At 35.4% G+C, this 18,502-nt stretch overlaps 1 protein-coding gene across 6 annotated transcripts in view; it reads right to left on the bottom strand.

Moving 5' to 3' along the window:
* IFT88 (intraflagellar transport 88) overlaps positions 1-18,502 on the bottom strand; it is a 135,562-nt gene that overhangs the window by 45,823 nt on the left and 71,237 nt on the right. For 5 of the 6 annotated variants that reach the window (XM_070577828.1, XM_070577831.1, XM_070577830.1 and 2 more), the window contains 5 exons: positions 18,056-18,242; positions 15,792-15,900; positions 13,893-14,043; positions 12,832-12,947; positions 1,014-1,066 (listed from right to left, as the gene is read on the bottom strand). In XM_070577828.1, the coding sequence (XP_070433929.1) occupies positions 1,014-1,066; positions 12,832-12,947; positions 13,893-14,043; positions 15,792-15,900; positions 18,056-18,242 (616 nt within the window). Of the gene's footprint in view, positions 1-1,013; positions 1,067-8,814; positions 10,730-12,831; positions 12,948-13,892; positions 14,044-15,791; positions 15,901-18,055; positions 18,243-18,502 lie in introns of those variants that run through there. The other variant, XM_070577833.1, reaches the window with a different exon arrangement.

The following is an 18,502-nucleotide window of genomic DNA, read 5'->3' as shown; positions in this document are numbered from 1 at the left end:
CATCTAGCACATAGCAGGTTCTCAATAAATGTTAGCTTCTCGTCTAACCTGCCCTTCAATAACTCAAGAAGGTTTATGTCTTTAAATTATACAGAATATCTTGTATATATATGTACACTTTATATATGACATTGAAATGAACAGAGGCAATTCAGAACTCACACTGATATAAATAAAATGTCTATGGTACAATTATGCTGCATATCCAGTAGGAAATACAGTAACATTACAGATCAACCCCTGAAGTGAGGACTACACTGAGTATGTATTCTGATGCCATTCTGAAGGAGCTCACAGAGGTAAAGAAACCTATAAAACTGCGTGGGAACATACTGTTAACACTTTCACAATTTGTGTTTCCTTTAGATGGAAGAATTTCTTTTCCTGGATCATTTATATGCTGTACAAGAAGGATAACAAATTTGTTAACATTTATCTCCCTGCTTTATCTCTGATATTTGAACAGTATCATTCATTTCACAGTCCAAAACTATTAACATCTCTATACTTAGGACAAGTGTCAGCAGTACAGGATGTAATAAAAGCAGCTATTGAAAACACAAACGAAGATATCTAATGACATTTGGTATAAAAAAAATAGTCCCAGTTGCTCCAGTTCTGGGCTTCCACAGGCTTGTCAGGTCTGAGGTAGTACCATGAATTTGGCAGAGCATGCAAGAACATTTAGAATTAGGTGAGCAGAAAATAGAAATATAAACTAATGTGTACAGAATGGCCATTTTTCTGTGGCTAACTTATGAAAATGACTAAATGTGAAAATGAATCTGTTTTTAACAGTGGTATTGAAATACACAATTAAGACCTACTTTGTAAGCATAATTATTTTCTGTATGTAGTAACTATTATGTTTTTCATACAATGCTTCAAATGTGTAGTTATAAAAAGTTAATGTTTTAATAAACAAATATGCAATTGAAACACATAGGCATAATTATCTAAAAGACAGAAAGAAGCACACCATACTAAAAAACGAATAAAATTAAAGCATTTACCACTTCTTCTAAAACAACTAGCTACCATCAGCTGCCATTTAACTTGCGTAGGCCTATAAAGGAAATAAATTATATGAAATTAGAGATGAAACAAAAAAAACCCTGATAGTCAAACAGTTTTATAAAGCTATGTATCTGTACTGTCTTTCAATTACTTTTTGACCTTTGATTAGATCATCTTTATTACTGTAAATAGCACATATACAATTTCCTTCATTACTACCTGCCATATTTATATTAGGAAATTTAAATTTAAGAGTCCTTCAATCTAGTTCACGCCTTTATTTAGATGTTCTTATGACAAACACTTAAACTCTTTTGGTTGAAGACCACTGCATTCTATTTTAAACATTATCATTACTTTTGCCATAGTCTTATACTTAGGCTTAGTATCCATAGCTTAGAAATTTAGGCTCAGGCTTGCAAATTTAGTCCCAGGAGGCAATTTCTGACCTTGTGTTTGAACAATTAGGCTTCAGCTAAAGAGGGAGTAAAAAAGAATTCTATTCATCCCCCTTTTTTTCCCCCTAAAAAGACATGAATTTCTTATCTAAATAACCACAACCAAGACTTCTAAAGACTACTGTTAAAAATATCTAAGAAAGGGGGTCGGCCTGGTGGCACAGTGGTTAACTTTGCACGTTCTGCTTCGGCAGCCTGGGGTTCGCCGGTTTGGATTCCGGGTGCAGACATGGCACCACTTGGCACGCCATGCTGTGGTAGGCGTCCCACATATAAAGTGGAGGAATATGGGCACGGATGTTAGCTCAGGGCCAGGCTTCCTCAGCAAAAAGAAGAGGATTGGCAGCAGTTAACTCAGGGCTAATCTTCCTCAAAAAAAAAAAATCTAAGAAAAATAAGATTTGAAGAAATAAGACTAGGAAATAATTTAACACTCTTTTCACTTCCTTTTAGAATCTCCTTTCAATTCACCTGATGGCTTCAAAGACAGATAGCCTTGGTTCCTACTCAGTTGGATGGCAAACTTACCAGCTTTGGAATCAGACGGACCTGGATTTAAATTCCAGCCCTGCTACTTGGGCAAGTTACTTAACCTCCAATCCACCGCCTACACAGCCAGCCACTGTGATCTAAATAAAATACATATCTAACCATATTAGTTTTCTCCTTAAAACCCATTGCCTCTCCCTCAACTACATGATAAATCTAAGATCCTAATCCAGCTCAACCACTGCAGTCATTTTTCTGCTTCTCCAAGTTGTCTTCACCATGCTCTGCCTAACAGTTCACGCCATGGCAAATCCAAACAGGAGCACGGAGCTCCCTGCATTCACTACATTTTCTAGACTCCTGGTCTTTGCAGGCACCATCACTTCTACTAGGAGGCTCACTCCAACCTCTTGACACTCCACCTTGCCAGGCTGGACCAGACTGTTCTCTGTACTCTCCTAACACTCTCAATCTCTTTAGCACTGCATTTACTATACTGTATTATTATTTATGTTTCCGAAGGCCTTATTAAACTATAAATTCCCAAGAGCAGGATAGTCTTTGTATACTCAGGACCTGGCATGATGCCTGATACCTACTGGATGACTATTCATTTTTAATTCCTCTTCCTTGGTGTATTCAAATACACATCTTGATTATTTCCTTCAAGGTTGGGATTGTAATTTCTTTTTTTTTTTTGAGTAAGATTCATCCTGAGCTAACATCTGCTGCCAATCCTCCTCTTTTTTGCTGAGGAAGACTGGCCCTGAGCTAACCTCCATGCCCATCTTCCTCTACATTATATGTGGGACGCCTACCACAGCATGGCTTGCCAAGCAGTGCTAAGTCCGCACCCGGGATCTGAACCAGCAAACCCTGGGCCACCAAAGCGGAATGTGAGAATTTAACCCCTGCGCCACCAGGCTGGCCCCAGGATTATAATTTTTAGTTTGCCAACCTATTAATTCTGTGAACCTCATAAATTACTTAAACTTGTGCCTCTGTTTCCTCCTCTATAAAATGGGGATAATAATAGCGTCCACTTCAGAGGATTGTTGTGAGAATTAAATAACATGTAAACAATAAACATTAATTATTAAAACCACTTTTTTTTTCTTCAAGAAAGCCTTATTCATGAATGCCACCTATTGGGAAATTCAATAAATAGCTACTAGAGTAGTTGGTTAAGTAGTGTGCATGCATCCTCATGGTCTTTTCAATCACTAACGTAGCCCAGTGAAGAGAGGAAGAACAGAGCTCAGTGACTCAATGTTAACAAAGGGTCAGGTGACATTCTGGGTTATTAATTCTAGTTGATAATAACTACACATTATCTGTGACACTGCTTACTTCATTAGCACAGATAACTGGGCATTGATGTGATCTGTATGATCATAAAAAGATTTTATGCATTATAATAGTTGATAAACTTCCATGTATAATAAATGTAACGAAGGAACAATTTAGGACATGAGATAAATGTATTTTATTAAAGAATTAAACTGCCATGTCCCTATTGTTACTTTCAGTAACTGGAGAAAGCCTAGGCATTATTAATATAGGACAAGAAAGTTCTACATCAAAGTAAATAAACAAGGCTAATTGTTTTGGATTGTCTCTTTCATTTCTGTTTTACCAACAGAATATAGTTTAGAAATAATAAACTAAATTTATTTCTTGATGGAATGCCTACTTCTCTCCTAAATTCTCACAATAAAGAAAAATACTATTTTACAGAGAGCACATTTAAGATACAGTGATTTAAAATAATGCAACAACAAAAAATTCCAGCAAATTGCTTATAAATTGCCTAGCACAGTATAACGAATACAGAACTGTACTAAAAGTTTTAAGTATTGTAAATCTGCAACTATTTAAGTTATAGAATTACGGAATTTTAGAAATAGAAGTGGCCTCAAGTAGCAATTCCTTCTACCCACTCAACTTAATGGAGAAGGAAACAAACCCAGGCAAGGTTAAGAGCTATGTCTAAGGTTATTCTCCCAACAGGATTTACTAGGGTAATATCCCGTTATAAATCCCTTATTTCACACTTCCAGAAAGCAATGAAGGATGTGGTTTGAAAATTACCACAGGGAAGAATTGTTATCTCCATATGTGGAATAAGTAAGCACTAGAAAGAGAGTCATGATTTCTGGTTTTAAAATGGTAGAGTAAAGACCCCTTACCTCACAATGTCTTTTCTGGAAATTAACCCCCCAAAACCAAAAGGAATGGGACAGATAAACTCCATCTCAGATAAAACTCAAACCATATAAAACAACATACAAATGATGGATGATGAAGGAAGGAAATGGAAACTGACTTGAGCAGGGCAAAGAAAGGTGAGACTCAAGTGCTCACAAAGGGCAGACTGAAGAGAAGCACACAGATCTTCCTGAAAATCACCAGAAACGCCAAGAATCTGCATCCCCAGCAATGAGCACGTAGCAAGTAAGGCACAGAACCACACAAAGGAAGACAGACTGGGAATCCGACTAAGGAGCAGCTGGGCCCCTACTCTGTGCACCCTTGGCAGCTGCTCAGGCGCTCAGGCTGGTTCGAGGTGCTGGAATGAAAACTGAAGAACGAAATAGAGAGTCTGCTTCTGGAACAACAAGATCCTTGGCCCCAGCCCCTTCCAGCTACCAGAAACGGCAGCAGCCAGGTTGGTACTCCTGAGGCAGACCAAAAACTGCTTCCCTGAATACACCAAACGGCCCCAGAGAAAAGATTTTGGAATTTTAAGATTAAATCTCAGTAATGAAATCATACTATTACAGTGTCCTAATGCAGCATTTGGTGGAAGGTACTCTTGGCATTTTGGGTGACACAATTCACTGTACACGTCCTCTACACATTCCTGAACGCTTCCCATCCTTGGTGGCCACCCCCTGATGCTCATAGTGCTTCCCCATCATCATGACAATTAAAATGCCCCTCATCCTATTTTTCCAAATGGCTCCCCTCGGGGTGGGGCAGCTGCTTTTCTTTGTTCATATTGTCTTTTTCCTTTAATTTTTAAATCTTTTATTGTGAAGTATAATATGTATGGAAAAGTACACAAAACATAACTATACAGCTCAACAAATTGTCATAAAGTGAACACTCGTGTAGCTACCCTGCAGTTCAAGAAACGGAACATTGCCAACCCCAGGAGCCTCCAGCACGCTCCCTTCCAACATCACCTCCTTCATCTACAAAGGCAACTACTTCCTGACTTCGAACACTGTCGATTTAGCCTGACTGTGAACTTTAATGAATGACATCATATAGTATGCATGCTTTTTTTAACAGCTTTATCGAGATATAATGTAAATAAAGAAATATTCATGTAAATAAAGAAAACATACAATTTACCTATTTAAAGTGTATAATTGAAAGGCTTTTGGTGTGTTACATTATTAATTTTTTTAAATTATGGTTAAAATAGATACAACAAAAAATTTGCCATTTTAACCATTTTTAGTTATACAATTCAGTGGCACTAATTACATTCACAATGTTGTGCAGTCATCACTGTTACCTATTTCAAAACTTTTTCATCAAGCCAAACAGAAATCCCACAACCATTAAACAATAACTCTTCACTCCCCCCAGCCCCTAGACCCTAGTAATCTCTAATATACTACCTGTCCCTTTGAATTTGCCCATTCTGGACTTTTCATATAAGTGAATCATATATTTTGTCCTTCTGTGTCTGGCCTCCTTCATTTAGCATAATGTTTTCAAGGTCTTTCTACGTTGTGGCCTGTGTCACACCGTCATTCCTTTTCATGGCTGAATAATATTCCACAGCACGTATATAACTTATCCATTGGCTTATCCATTCATCAGTGATAGGCACTTGGGTTGTTTCCATCTTCTGGCTGTTGTGAACAATGCTGCTATGAACACGCACGTACAAACACCTGTTCGAGTCTCAGCTTTCAATTCCTTTGGATATATACGTAGGAGTACTACTACTGGATCATATGGTAATCCTAAGTCTAGCTTTCTGAGGAAACACCAAATGGTTTTCTGTAAAATATCACTTTACATTCCTCCCAGCAATGCACAAGGGTTACAACTTCTCCACGTACTCAATCACCACTTTGTTATTTTGTTTTAATATAATATAACAGCTATCCTAAAAGGTGTGAAGTGGTATCTAATTGTGGTTTTGAATTGTATTTCCCTAATGACTAATGATATTGAGCATATTTCCATGTGCTTATTGATCATTCCTTTGGAGACACGTCTATTCAAATCCTTTGCCCATTTTTCAAATTGTCTTTATTGTTGTTGAGTTGCAGAAGTTCTTTATTTATTCTGGATATTAATCCCTTATCAGATATATGATTTGTAAATATTTTTCCCATTCTGTGGATTGTCTTTTCATTCTGTTGATAGAGTTCTTTCATGCCCAAAAGCTTTAAATTTTTATGAACTCTAATTTATCTACTTTTTTCTTTTATTGCTTGTGCTTTTGGTGTCATATCCAAGAAAGCACTGTCAAATCCAATGTAATGAAGGTCTCCCCCCATGTCTTCTTCTAAAAGTTTTATAGTTTTACGTCTTACAATTAGGTCTTTGATCCATTTTGAATTAATATTTGTATATGGTATAAGGTAAGGGTCCAACTTCATTCTTTTGCATGTGGATATCCAGTTTTCCAAGCATCTTTTGCTGAAAAGACTGTCCTTTCCCCATCAAATGGTCTTGGAACATTTGCTGAAAATCAATTTACCACATACATGAGGGTTTATCTTTGAGTTCTAGATTGTATTCCATTGGTCTCTATGTTTGTCTTTATACCAGTTCCATAGTGTTTTGATTACTGTAGTTTTGTAGCAAATTTTGAAATCAGGAAGTGTGAGCCCTCCAACTTTCTTCCTCTTTGAATTGTTTTGGCTATTTGGGGTCCCTTGAGATTTCATACAAATATTAGGGTGGGTTTTTCTATTTCTGCAAAATGCCCATAGGACTTAGATAGGGATCACATTGAATTTGTAGATTTCTTTGGGTAGTATGGACATTTTAACAATATTGTCTTCCCATCTATGAACATGGGATGTCTATTTATTTGTGTTGTCTTTAATTTCTTTCAGCAATGTTGTTTTTTTGTTTGTTTTGTGAAGATTGGCCCTGAGCTAACATCTGTGCCAATCTTCCTCTATTTTGTATGTGGGATGCCACCACAGCATGGCTTTGGTGTGTAGGTCTGTGCCCAAGATTCGAACCTGCGAACCTGAGGCAGCTGAAGTGTAACATGCGAACTTAACCACTACACCATCAGGCTACTCCCTCAGCACTGTTTTGTAGTTTTCAACATATAAGACTCTCACTTCCTTGGTTATTTTTATTCCTAAGTATTTTATTCTTTTTGATGCTATTGTAAGTGGGACTGTTTTCTTAATATCATTTTCAGATAGTTCATCATTAGTGTATAGAAATGCAACTGATTTTTGTGTGTTGATTTTGTATCCTGTGATTTTGCCAAAGTTCTTAGTTCTAACAGTTTCTTTGTAGATTCTTTAGGGTTTTCTATAAACAAGATCATGTCATTTGTGAACAGAGATAATTTTAGTTCTTCCTTTCCTATTTGGTGGCTTTTCTTTCTTTTTCTTACCTAACTGCTCAGGTTAAAACCTCCTGTACTAGGTTGATTAGAAGTCGTAAAAGCAGGTATACTTGTCTTGTTCCTTATCTTAGGGGAAAAGTTTTCAGTATTTCACTATTAAGTACATTGTTAGCTGTGGGGTTTGCATATATGGTGTTTATCATGTTGAGGAAGATTCCTTCTATTCCCAGTTTGTTTGTTTTATCATGAAAGGGCACTGAATTTTGTCAAACGCCTTGTCTGTATTAATTGAGATGATCATATGGGTTTTTTTCCTTTATTCTATCAATGTGGCATGTTATATTGATTGATACTCACATGTCAAACCAGCCTTGCATTCTGGGAATAAATCCCACTTGGTAATCCTTTTAACATGCTGCTGAATTTGGTTTGCTAGTATTCTGTTAAGGATTTTTGCATCTATATTCATCAGGGATATTGGTCTGTAGATTTCTTTTCTTGTAGTGTCTTTGCTTGGCTTTGGTATCAAGATAAGGCTGGTCACATAGAATGAGAGAATGAGAGAATGAGAGAGAGATTGATTGGCTTGTTATGACAAACTGGTTCGTGTGATTATGGAGGCTAAGAAGTCCCATAATCTGCTGTCCACAAGCTGGAGACCCCGTAAAGCTAGTGGTATAATTCAGTCCAAGTCTGAAGGCCTGATACCTAGGGGAGCTGATGGTGTAAATCCTAGTCCAAGGGCAGGAGAAGGTGAGATGAAACGTCCCAGCTCAACAGTGAGGTAGGAAAAAGGGACAAATTCCTCCTTGCTCTGCCTTTTGTTCTATCCAGTCCTTCAAGAGATGGGTGATGCCACTCACACTGGGGTGGGCAATCTAGTGAGTCCACCAGACCAATTCAAACGCTCGTCTTATCAGGAAACACCCTCACAGATACAGCTAGGAATAATGTTTAATGTGGGCACCCAGTGAACAGTCCAGTTGACACTAAAATTAAACATTACAGTAGAATTCACCAGTCAAGCCACTTGGTCCAGGGATTTTCTTTATTGGAATATTTTTGATTACTTAATTGAATCTCATTACTAGTTATAGGTCTATTCAGATTTTCTATTTCTTCCTGAGTCAGTTTTGGTTGATTGTGTGTTTCAAGGAATTTGTCCACTTTATCCAGGTTATCTAATTTGTTGGCATACAACTACTCATAGTATTCTCATAATCTTTTTTATTTCTGTAAAATTGGTAGTAATGATCCTACTTCCATTTTTGATTTTAGTAATTTGTCTTTTCTCTTTTTTTCTTCATCAATCTAACAATCAAAGATTTGTCAATTTTGTTGATCTTTTCAAAGAATCAACTTTTGGTTTCATTGATTTTCCCTATTTGTTTTGCTATTCTCCATTTTATCTATCTTTACCCTAATCTTTATAATTTCCTTCCTTCTGCTAGCTGTGGGTTTAATTTGCTGTTTTTTTTAAAAAATAATTCCTTAAGGAATTAGTTAGGTTATTAATGTGAGATCTTTCTTCTCTTTTAATGTGTGTATTTACAGCTATAAATTTTCCTCTTAGCACTGCTTTTGCTGCATCCCATAAGTTTTGGTATGTTATGTTCCATTTTCATTCATCTCAAGGTATTTTCTAATTTCCCTTCTGATTTCATCTCTGACCCACTGGTTAAGAGCATCTTAATTTCCACATATTTGTGAATTTGCCAGTTTTCCTTCTTTTGTTGATTTAAAGTTTCATTTCATTGTGACAGGAAAAGTTACTTCGTATGATTTCAGTCTTTTAAAATTTATTAAGACTTGTTTTGTGGCCTAATACATATAGTCTATCTTGGGGAATGTGCCATGTGCACTAGAGAAGAATGTGTGTTCTGCTCTTGTTGGGTTGAGTGTTCTGTACAAAACTGTTACATCTAATTAGTTCATAGTGTTGCTCAAGTTCTCTATTTCCTTACTGATCTTCTGTCTCACTTGTCTATCCATTATTGAAAGTAGGCTACTGAAGTCTCCAACTACTATTGTAGGACTATCTATTTCTCCCTTCAATTCTGTCCATTTTTGTTTCATATATTCTTGGTTTCCTCCTTTAGTTGTGTATCTGTTTATAATTGTTATATATTCTTGTAGTAATGAGCTTTTTATCAATATATAACATCCTTCTCTGTCTCTTATAATCTTTTGTAATTTAAAGTCTATTTCATCTGACAATAACATAGCTAGCCCAGCTCTCTTTTGGTTACTATTTGCATGGAACATCTTTTTCCACCTATCTACTTTCAACCTCTTTGTACCCTTATATCTAAAGTGAGTACCTAGTAGACAGCATACAGAAGGATCCTGATTTTCTATTCAATCTGCCAATCTCTGTCTTTTAATGGGAGAGTTTAATATATTTCCACTTAATGTTATTACTGATATAAAACAATTGGCTTCTGCTATTTAGCTATTTGTTTTCTATGCCTATTACTGTTTTTTATTCCTCAATTCCCCCATTACTGCTCTTTTTTGGTATTTGGCTGATTTTTTGGTGGTGTACTATTTTGATTCACTTCATTCCTTTTCTGTGCATTCCTTTTTGTGCATTTGCCTTTAAATCATACAGGAAAAAGAGAAGTTATAAACCAAATCAAAACCACAATAATACTGGCTCTTACATTTACCTATGAAGTTATCTTTACAAGTGTTCTTTAATTGTTTCTTACATCTTAGACTTAGATTTACACTTAAAAACTTAAACATGTCTAAGTTTCTTGTAGGGTAGATGTACTAGTAATGAATTCCTCTAGCTTTTGTTTATCTGGAAATGTCTTAATTTCTCCTTCATTCTCAAAGGACAGTTTTGCTAGATATGGAATTCTTGGTTGACATTTTCTTTATTTTAGGACTTTAAATATGTTATCCCACTGCCTTCTGGCCTCCCAGGTTTCTGCTGAGAAATCTGCTGATAATCTTACTGAGGATCCCTTCTACATGATGTGTCACTTTTCTTTGCTTGCTTTCAAGATTCTCTTTGTCTTTCAACAATTTTATTATAATGTGTCTTGTTGGGAGTCTCTTTGGGTTTTTCCTATTTGAAGTTCATTGAGCTTCTTGCATTTGTAGATCCATATCTTCCTCAAATTTGGGAAGTTTCAGTCATTATCTCTTCAAATAATCTCTCTGGTCCATTCTCTGTCTTCTCCTTCCAGAACTCCTATAATGTATACATCGGTCTGCTTGATGGTATTCCATAATAATAATAATCATGATAAATACTAAAGAACATTTTCTAATGCAGCACCATAATAAAATTACATTAAATGGACCAGTTAGGACTAGGATTTCTTGAAGTTTTAAGGCATGATTTATGGATTTATGAAAACAGAAAATAACAGTAGAGGCTTAAACCAATTACCAAAATACCAGAATCATAAAGATTACTAAGAATACAGCAAGGTGAGGAGTTTCTATAGGAAAGAAACAGCAAAGATATGTAATATAATTTACTGCAACTATATGCCAACTATTCTGAAATATGTAAAGAACTATGTAACAAAAGTACAGACCTCTGCACCACCTCCAAAGAGCTTACATTTTTATTGTAGAGGTAAAACTTACATGGCAAACAAAGACTGAGCATATAAAAAAAGGAGAAAAAGTGGAAATTAAGATGTATAGTACAGAAAATAAATGCTCAGGAGGAGGGGTAATTAGTGCATATTAAATGTCTCTGTCACTTAGGAAGAAGGAGGCAAAAACAGGTGCAAGTAAATTTATAGGAAAGCAGGAAGAGGCAAATGTTTAGGGGAGTTCCTAGGAAAGATTTCTATTTTCTGGGAAATTTAAGTGTAAAACAGGGAGAGAAGCTGAGGAGATCTGTGAGAGAAAAAGGAGGGAGAGATAATTAGAAACACTTAAGACTGATGAGGAGCGTGCACATGATACAAATGTGTATGTCATCAATTCATCTGGTCACATAATTTATGTCCAATACTGTTTCCCACTCTTGTATAAGAATGGAATGAATAGTTACATTAATTCATGAACTAAAATTTGGGGAGATGAAAGAGGCAACAAAGCAACAGAGAAAAAGTAACCAAGAGCAAGTAAGGGAATAGATATGATCAATCAAGTAGCCTAGAAAAGACAGACTCAGAACTAAAGCCAGGAGAGACTGACACTGCAAGAGAAAGAAAGGTCAAGAAATTGGAGGTCTCAATTCTATCAAAGAAAGGCATACTGGAAAGTAGGGAGTATGGAAGCTGGAAGGAGAGAAGGTTATGTTCAGACAGCTGGATATTACAATGTAGGAATTTATTTGTATAAATGTGCTGGATGATAATCAAAATCACATAAGATCTAGGCGGCAGAATTGCAGAGGAGTAAAGAGCAATAGTTAGGAAGGCCAAGATTTGTGACTACTGATAGGATAGAAAAAAACAGCATGATCTAGACTAGATAAGAGAAGGACTGTCAGGTCAACACAGGAAATTCACAAATGGGAAATTCACAAATGGGAGTCAAGGATGGAACAGTGGTGGATGAAGCCTCAAAGGAGAAAGTGTCTTACATCAGCTAACGGCTAAGGTTAGAGTTAATATTAAGCATAATAAAAAGTTTACAGTATATAACCTATCTAACTTCAGTCTCAAGCACATAAATAATCTATCCCTCTATGCTTGGTAGTCAGTTTTATAATTCACAAAATATTTACGTGAAGCAAGTGTCATAAAAACTAATTGCCTAATCTAAATTACACAGATCACTCAAATTATTAAGCATTTCTTTATCGTTTAAATGATTAAAAGTCATATTTAATGTTAAAATTCAGTTTGGCCAAACACAAAGCAAAATATGATATATTCTAGTTATTTTTGAGTCAGACATGTACAAAACATTCTGATGTAAAATTAAAGACATCTTTAAGAGTTTAATTTTTAATATACAACATGTATCACTTATAAATTGAAACCAACACAACTTCTATTAGAACGCTTTCAGAAATGAAACTTCGTCCTAGAACTGAGGTAGTCATTATTTGACGGATAAAGAAATAATATTTGTTTGCTGAGATGTGAATACATTAAAAAAAGGATCTTGAAGGTATTTTTAAAACTTTTGCATATAAGGAAAATATATTTATCAAAATAAAAACAACTAAAATGGAACATAATACAAGAAAATGGAAATAATGCATAAATGTTCACTAATATTTGTTCATGAACTTAATATGTCTATAAGATTCTAATTCTAGGGATAAAATCAAATCTCAACACAAGATATTTAACTAAACATATCATCATAATAGTTACTTACTGTATAAGAGAAGCTCTTTCAAAGTACTGAATGGCTTTTTCACAAAACTGGGTGTCAATGTAATAGGCTCCAAGCCACTCAATGACTTCGATGTTAGAAGGGAAATACCTATATGACTGGAAAAAATAAGGAACATGACAATACAACTTCAGTGGCAATGTATAATTTAATTTTTGAACATTTTACCTATTGAATGGGTTAATTTACCCACTGTGAAATTTTTAAAAAATTTTTTTTTCTGCTTTCTCTCCCCAAATCCCCCCAGTATGTAGTTGTATATTTTAGTTGTGGGTCCTTCTAATTGTGGCATGTGGGACACCACCTCAACGTGGCCTGACCAGCAGTGCCATGTCTGTGCCCAGGATCTGAACCAGTGAAACCCTGGGCCGCTGAAGTGGAGCACACAAACTTAACCACTTGGCCACGAGGCTGGCCCCATATCCACTGTGAAATTTCTTAATAAAAAACTATGAGCTGTCATAAGCACTTTATGAATTCTGAAATTGTACAAGATTTAGAAAACAAAATTTGACACATTTTAAAATTATCTATATACATCTTTTTGATGTACTGATATATAATCTGAATCAAATTCAATATGTAATAGAATCAAAAAGGGATGAAAATCATGCTTCAAAAGAAAAAAAAACTGTACTTTTAATTTCAGTTTTTATTAATTTTAATCAAAACTAACTTTATATTCCACAAATGCTTTATTTTAAATCATTACTCATTTAAAAACTAATAAGCATTTCTAAATTTTAAAAATTAAAAGGCTGGTTTTTTTGGTGTGTCTGAGGAAGACTGGTCCTGAGCTTATATCTCTGCCAGTCATCCTCTATTTTGTATATGGGACACTGCCAAAGCATGGCTTGATGAATAGTGTATAGGTCCGCGCCCAGGATCCGAACCCGTGAACCCCGGGCGGCCGAAGTGGAGTACACAAATTTAACAACTACGCCACCAGGCCAGCCCCAGGAAGCTGTGTTTTTTTTTTTTTTTTTTTTTATAATAATTCATAAAAGCTAAAAAGTAGAAGGAAAGTAAGATTATATACCTACCTCATAATAATATTGAAATGCTTGAGATTTATCTCCTTCACTATCATATAATTCTCCTAGTTTAGATAAAGCTCTAGAATCAGTTGGAACAACACTGATCAGTTGCATTAACCATTCAATAGCTTGATTGGGATCTTCCATTAATTCATATCTTGGACAATTTCAGTTAAGGATAACACAATTTTTCTAAATTCATTGATCAATAGGGAAACCTAAAAACAACATTACAATAAAACTATCTCTTAGCCTATAGTAACGTGCTATTTAATAGTTTACTCTGTATTTCTCCAGGGATAAGGATGACAAATGGAGCAGTACTGTAAATAACGCCCTTGTATCATACACACACCTTGTTTTTCCTTTTGCTTTGTTACTGTCCACTAAGATCAACTCCCAAATTTCTAGGAGAATTAACAGTTTGCCATTTTATTCACAGCATTGTCCAAAATTTGTCCTTAATAAAAATGCCTGAATGTTGTGTTCAATTATTCTACCTCTCTTAACATGCTCAACATATTAAACATATTAAGGGAATAGTTTCCACGTGTTTTCCTATGAGTTTTCCCTAATTAGATTATAAGCCCAAAATACAGAGCTGTGTTTTTTGTAGCTTTTGTACCTAGTAAGTCCTCTGCACATACTCAAATAATTTATTCACATCAATACTTATTGATTACTTACTATTTATTTTTATATTAGATGTTTCAATGAAATGAAAATACCCCAATCCAAAGTTTTATTGAAAAAGAGCCTTCTATTTTTAATGATGACAAATGTGATACCATAAGAAAACATAAAAACAAGGAAAGAAACTCAGCCTTAAATGTAGCAATTACTCAATTCGATCTAAAGTGATGATGAACTGGGTAGTATCAGTTCATGACACTGGCAATTTCAGAGAAATTAAATGGACAAAACAAAAAGGCTAAAAGAAATAACTACGAAGCCATCTGCCCCCAAACTAAAATTTTTAACAAAAGAATTTTTTTATCTACTCTACCCTAAGGACAGCAGATACTACTTACAATTATTAATGGTATGTCTCATAATATACTTTTTTCTAAACATATTTATATAAAATTTATATCAAGCCAATGGTAACTTAAAACCCTATATAAGATTTTAATCCTTCCCAATGTTGTTGTCAAAGTTTTTTTCTTAAATAAGGAGAGAAATTAAAGTGTTTTTCAAATAGTGTCAAAGGCATTAAAAACATTAACAAATTTATGCTTTTCCAAACAAGGGCAAGGGGGAAAAAAAAACTAAAGAAAGCTAAGAGTTGTAGAAGAAACTGACACGAGAGCAGTATTTTATATTTCAACATTCCCCAGAGTTCTAAATATGATACTGGCACATATAGTACCCAGTCAATAAACGACTACTGAATGAACGAATGAGCGAATCCATACAAACTACTGTGTAATTTTGGAGGGTTAAGGCGTTCAGAGAGTTACATTCACCAAACCTACATGGTCAGCTAAAATACACAAGATAAATTATCCAAACTCAATCAGTAGTACTATCAGTAATAAACAATATTTTCCTTTTAATTAGTAAGTGACTGCTTCAAAAATACCCTGTAAGACTCAGAGCTAACACATTCTAAAGTATCTAATCCATATTCAATGAATAGCTTATGAGTATGCAACATGTCATACTCAATTGCTTCAATTATTTCCAAAATTTAATAAACAGTTTTAACCTTTAAATAATTCCTCTTATAAATGCAAACAATCTTTTAAAATAGGATCACTCAATACTTTCATCACACATTAACCTGATAGGTTTTAAAATATTATCCTCATCAATTACTTCCTTGGTTAAGCTTATTTAATAATTGGTATTCAATCACCAATTGAGTGAATTAATAACTGTCCTTAAGTTTTTCACATAAGATACACATGTGCTATCTGGTACAGAACTTGGGCGCTGTTTCTCAGGATTGCGTGAAGTTTCAGGAAACAGTCCAAAGCTTCATCAAGCCGGTTTAGCTTCTTATAGGTAAGGCCTTAAAAAGAAGAGAAAGAAAAGCTATTAGCACTATTACTGGGAGTGAATTTTCTCAAAGTAACAGAATAAATCTTTAAATATACATAAATATTCATCCAGAAGAAAAAATAAAGATGAACAGAACTTTTTAAAGAAAAGAGCAATGTGGGTGGAGCGGGCTGGGCTTTTCACTAATGTTTGGTAGATACCAAAACATGCCATAAAGCTTTAGTGATTTTAGTGTCGTAGGGGAGCAGGAATGACAAACAGATTAACAGACAGAAAAATTGTTGAGAAACTGACTCAGTTACAGAACTCAGTTAATGGGCATTTAAAATCAATGAGGACTAAGGGACTAGGAATAAATGGTGCCAGGACAATTGACTATGATGAAGAAAAAAACAGAGATTCCTATTGTGAATTTATTCACAAAAGGAATAAATTCAAAATTTACTTTAAAGCTAAAAGGAAAAAACAAAGCTGTAAAAGAATGATACAAAAATATAAGAAAGTGATTTTGTAATCTTGGGGGAGGGAAGGGCTCTGCAAAGCAATAAACAAATGAAGGCACAAATTTTCAAAAAGCCAAATTTGACTATATAAAAAATCTTAAAATTCTGTTTGACAAAAGAAATTATAAAGTTAAAAGTCAAGCAATGGACTAGGGAAGGTATTTAAAACTTACAAAGAGAATAAATCGGTACGTATCTAAAGATTTTATTTTTTTCCTTTTTCTCCCCAAAGCCCCCTAGTACATAGTTGTATATTCTTCATTGTGAGTCCTTCTAGTTGTGGCATGTGGGACACTGCCTCAGCATGGTTTGATGAGTAGTGCCATGTGTGCACCCAGGATTCGAACCAATGAAACACTGGGCCGCCTGCAGTGGACCGCACAAACTTAACCACTCAGCCACGGGGCCAGCCCCAAGTACATATCTAGGCAAGCAATCTGCATTAAGGCCTTTGCTCTTCACCTCCCTCTGCCGGGAATGCTCTTTTCCCAGGTATCCAAATGGTCAGATCCTCCCTTCCTTCCAACATGACTTTAAACGTCACCTTCTCAGTGAAGCTCTCCTTGACTCCATCCAAAATTGCTAATTTCACCCTGCCTCCTCTCCTCCCAACCCAGACAGGTCTTCCTTTCTCCTCTGGCAGGAAATTAAAGAGTCTTCTCTGGAAGGAAAAGATCCAGTTGACTGACGGGCAGTGCCCCAACTAAACAGATCAGACAGATGGCCCTATGGCAGGGTGCCCGTCCATCAATCTCACTTGTGGCCCCAGAGATCCCACTCAGCTTTTAGCTGCAAAGTCCTAAATATGAGGAGACAGGCCAGGACCATCAGACATCTGAGGATAAGTTGTAACATGACAGAGAGAGGATAAAACAAACAAGCAAACCAAAAAAAAACCCAAAACAAACCTACGTAGGGAGAAGAAAACATCAAAAGAAACTTCATTAATAACCCAAGAGATAAGACACAGTATTGCATCAAGATGTGTCTGCAACACTGCAAACTCAGGAACAGGAAGGAATGACACTCATTTCAGGGAAGGGAAGAAAATGAGATAGTGGTGAGCCTTCAGGTTGTAGGTACATGGGTATTTATTTTTCTCATACAATTTTTTTATGTTTGGAACTGCTCATAATTAAAAAGGAAGAAAATGTGATTTTTTTCACCTCTCAGTTTGGCAAAAGTTGAATTATAGTATTCAGTATTAGTAGGAATTTGGGAAATCAGTCATCTCATACACCACAGTGGAAACAGAAATTGGAAAAATTTTCTCAGAGGGCTGTATGGCAACATCTATCCAAATTTTACATGTGTACAGCTTTTGAATCATGAATTCCATTAAAAAATAACCTATGATTGAATTTAAACATGTGGACAAAGAGGACAGACTAGTGGCTACCAGGGGAAAGGGGGGTTGGGGGGTGGCCACAAAGGGTGAAGGGTTGCACCGACAACACGACTGACAGACAATGTACAACTGAAATTTCACAAGATTGTAACCTATCATTAACTCAATAAAAAATTTTAAAAAAATAACCTATGATCCAAGGATCTTCTTTTCAACTCTTCTCCTCCTCTTGAGTTAGAGCTCTTTGAAGGAAAAAAAAAAAGAATTGAAAAGCAAAAAGAACAAAAGAAAGCAATTCTCCCTGTTTTACTTACCAATATTATAAAGTGCTTCAGTACAAGAAGAATCATTTCTTAGAGCCTCTTTATAGAATTCAGCTGCCTTCTCATAATCACCATTTGCAAAAACTGTATTCCCTTTATTAGTAAGAGCTGATGGATTGTATCTATCAGAGTTCACAGCTAAATCTGCATAGCTGCTGGCTTGTGCAAATTCATTTTCCTAAATAAAGTACCAAACACATACAAATTATTCAAAGTTGATCAAATATCTTTTCTGTTTTGAAATTATTGATATGATAAACAGACTTTCTGAGACTACAGATAGGATGAACAGAAATATTTTACATATTTTGGTCTTGATAGGCTTATTCTACAAAAGATTTTTAATCATCAAGCTCTTTCGACTACCCAAGTTTCTTATAATTGGCTTCTCCACAGTCTCCTGGTTTGACTAACAACATTATTTATATGTAGGTAGCT

Source organism: Equus przewalskii, chromosome 16 (assembly GCF_037783145.1).
Source record: "Equus przewalskii isolate Varuska chromosome 16, EquPr2, whole genome shotgun sequence".
NCBI lineage: Eukaryota > Metazoa > Chordata > Mammalia > Perissodactyla > Equidae > Equus > Equus przewalskii.
This window is presented reverse-complemented; position numbering and strand designations above follow the sequence as displayed.